The 1,896-nt window shown below is 54.7% G+C and overlaps 1 protein-coding gene across 1 annotated transcript; it reads left to right on the forward strand.

Moving 5' to 3' along the window:
• Positions 1-659: 659 nt before the first annotated feature.
• On the forward strand, positions 660-1,472 carry LOC136459104 (copper transporter 1-like). The gene has a single exon (XM_066459007.1). The coding sequence runs from the start codon at positions 725-727 to the stop codon at positions 1,223-1,225; it is 501 nt and encodes a 166-aa protein (XP_066315104.1). The 5' UTR covers positions 660-724; the 3' UTR covers positions 1,226-1,472.
• The last annotated feature ends 424 nt before the right edge of the window (positions 1,473-1,896 follow it).

Below are 1,896 nucleotides of genomic sequence, written 5' to 3' on the forward strand. Positions count from 1 at the left end.
TTTGATAATCTAATATAGTTTTGATTGATCCCTTGTAGCAGAGATAGGTGTCGACCATGCTTATAACAAAATGGGCCCGATCTGTCATTGCTTTCGTGCACGGATGGGCCGGGCCAATGATGGCTTTCCTAATTAGTACTAGAAAGACAACAAGTTCCTAAGTGGTGATGTATCAGTATCACTTGCGTCAGTTGTCCTCAACAAATAAGTTGCATGTACTTCACTTGTACATGTACTACACGGTGGTAGTCCATAGGAGTACTTCACGTCAATTTGTCATCGTAATCATTGGCCCCGTTAGCTTGTTCGATTTTTTTTTAGCTAGAACAGTATTTTTTACTCATAATAATTCAGCTGGAACAATGTTTTTCAGCCAGTTTTAGTCAAGTTTTAGACCAGCGAACGGAGTGTCCTAGTCTGAAACTTGGCTAAAATTGACTGAAATGCTCTATAAGTATTGCCTTCTACAGTGTCAGTGGCGCCGTACACATCTCCCTGCCCCGCCTTTTACGCACACGCGGGTCAGCGGGTGTACAGTGTACTACACTACTAGCCGTCTCCCCCTCTCGTCGCGTCCTACTGCACGACGCAGTCCGCAGTCCCTGGCCTATATAGGCAGCCGCAGCAGCACATCCCGTGCCCCCCCCCCCCACCCACCACCACACACAGTCTCACCTCTCACGCAACCACACAGAACACAACACACGCGCCAAGGCGGACGGACATGGACATGGGAGGAGGGCACGGCATGGGCGGCATGGCCATGGCGCCGCCGCCGTCCCCGCCCGGCGCGCACGGCGGCGGCGGCATGCGGATGCGGTACACCCACATGACCTTCTTCTGGGGCAAGGACTCGGAGATCCTCTTCGCGGGGTGGCCCGGCGCGCGCGGCGGCATGTACGCGCTGGCGCTCGTCGCCGTCTTCGCGCTCGCGTTCCTCCTCGAGTTCCTGGGCTCCCGCGGCCTGGACGCGCGCCTCCACAAAGCCGGGGGCGGGCGGCCCGTGGCGGCGGGGGCGGCGCGCGCGGCGGTGCACACGCTGCGCATGGGCGTGGCGTACCTGCTCATGCTGGCGCTCATGTCGTTCAACGGCGGCGTGCTCCTCGTGGCCGTCGCGGGCCACGCCGCGGGGTTCCTCGCGTTCAGGGCCGGCCTGTTCGGCGACCGCCGGGCACAGGTGGAGGACGCCGGCAAGGAGCAGCTCGCGCCGGCCGCGTGCTTCTAGGCTTGTCGCCGGCGCCCCGGCGGTGCCGATGATGATCGATGGGTGGGTGTGTAAACGTTGCATAGTTCGGGCGTGTTTAATGGAGTAATTCAGTTCGTGTGTGCGGGCGTTCGATTGACTGAATACATGTTGCTGTTTGGTTGAATCAAGAATTCAAGATGCATGGTGATCGGCATGCATTTGTAGTAACAATTGAATCTGGGAGGTTATAATTTCGGTGATAAGCTGTGAATCTCTTGGCTGTATACTCGATCGATTTATCGTTTGGTACTTTGGTTGCCTCTTGGCTGTATTCTCTTCAGTCCATACCATACCCGGCTTGCCTGCGTGTGCATCTGCATGCAGGTTGTATCTGTTAAGAATTTCTGGATTACCATATATGTCCTGATGAGCTCATACCATATATTTCATGATGGACTCATACCATATATGCTCTGAAGACATCTATATAACCATATATTCCGTGATAGACTTATACCATATATGCCATGAAGACATCCATATAAAGAGACTAGATACGTGAAAAGACTAACCAAGAGATGCTTCGCTCGTATACTTGTGCTTGGGTTTGGACAAGAGTATCTCCTCGTATACTCGTACACAGAACAACCAGAACCCGCCGCGGACCCCACCCCCACGGTCCCGACGCTAGCCCCCGCCGCCGCAGCACC

Source organism: Miscanthus floridulus, chromosome 6, assembly GCF_019320115.1.
Source record: "Miscanthus floridulus cultivar M001 chromosome 6, ASM1932011v1, whole genome shotgun sequence".
Classification (NCBI taxonomy): domain Eukaryota; kingdom Viridiplantae; phylum Streptophyta; class Magnoliopsida; order Poales; family Poaceae; genus Miscanthus; species Miscanthus floridulus.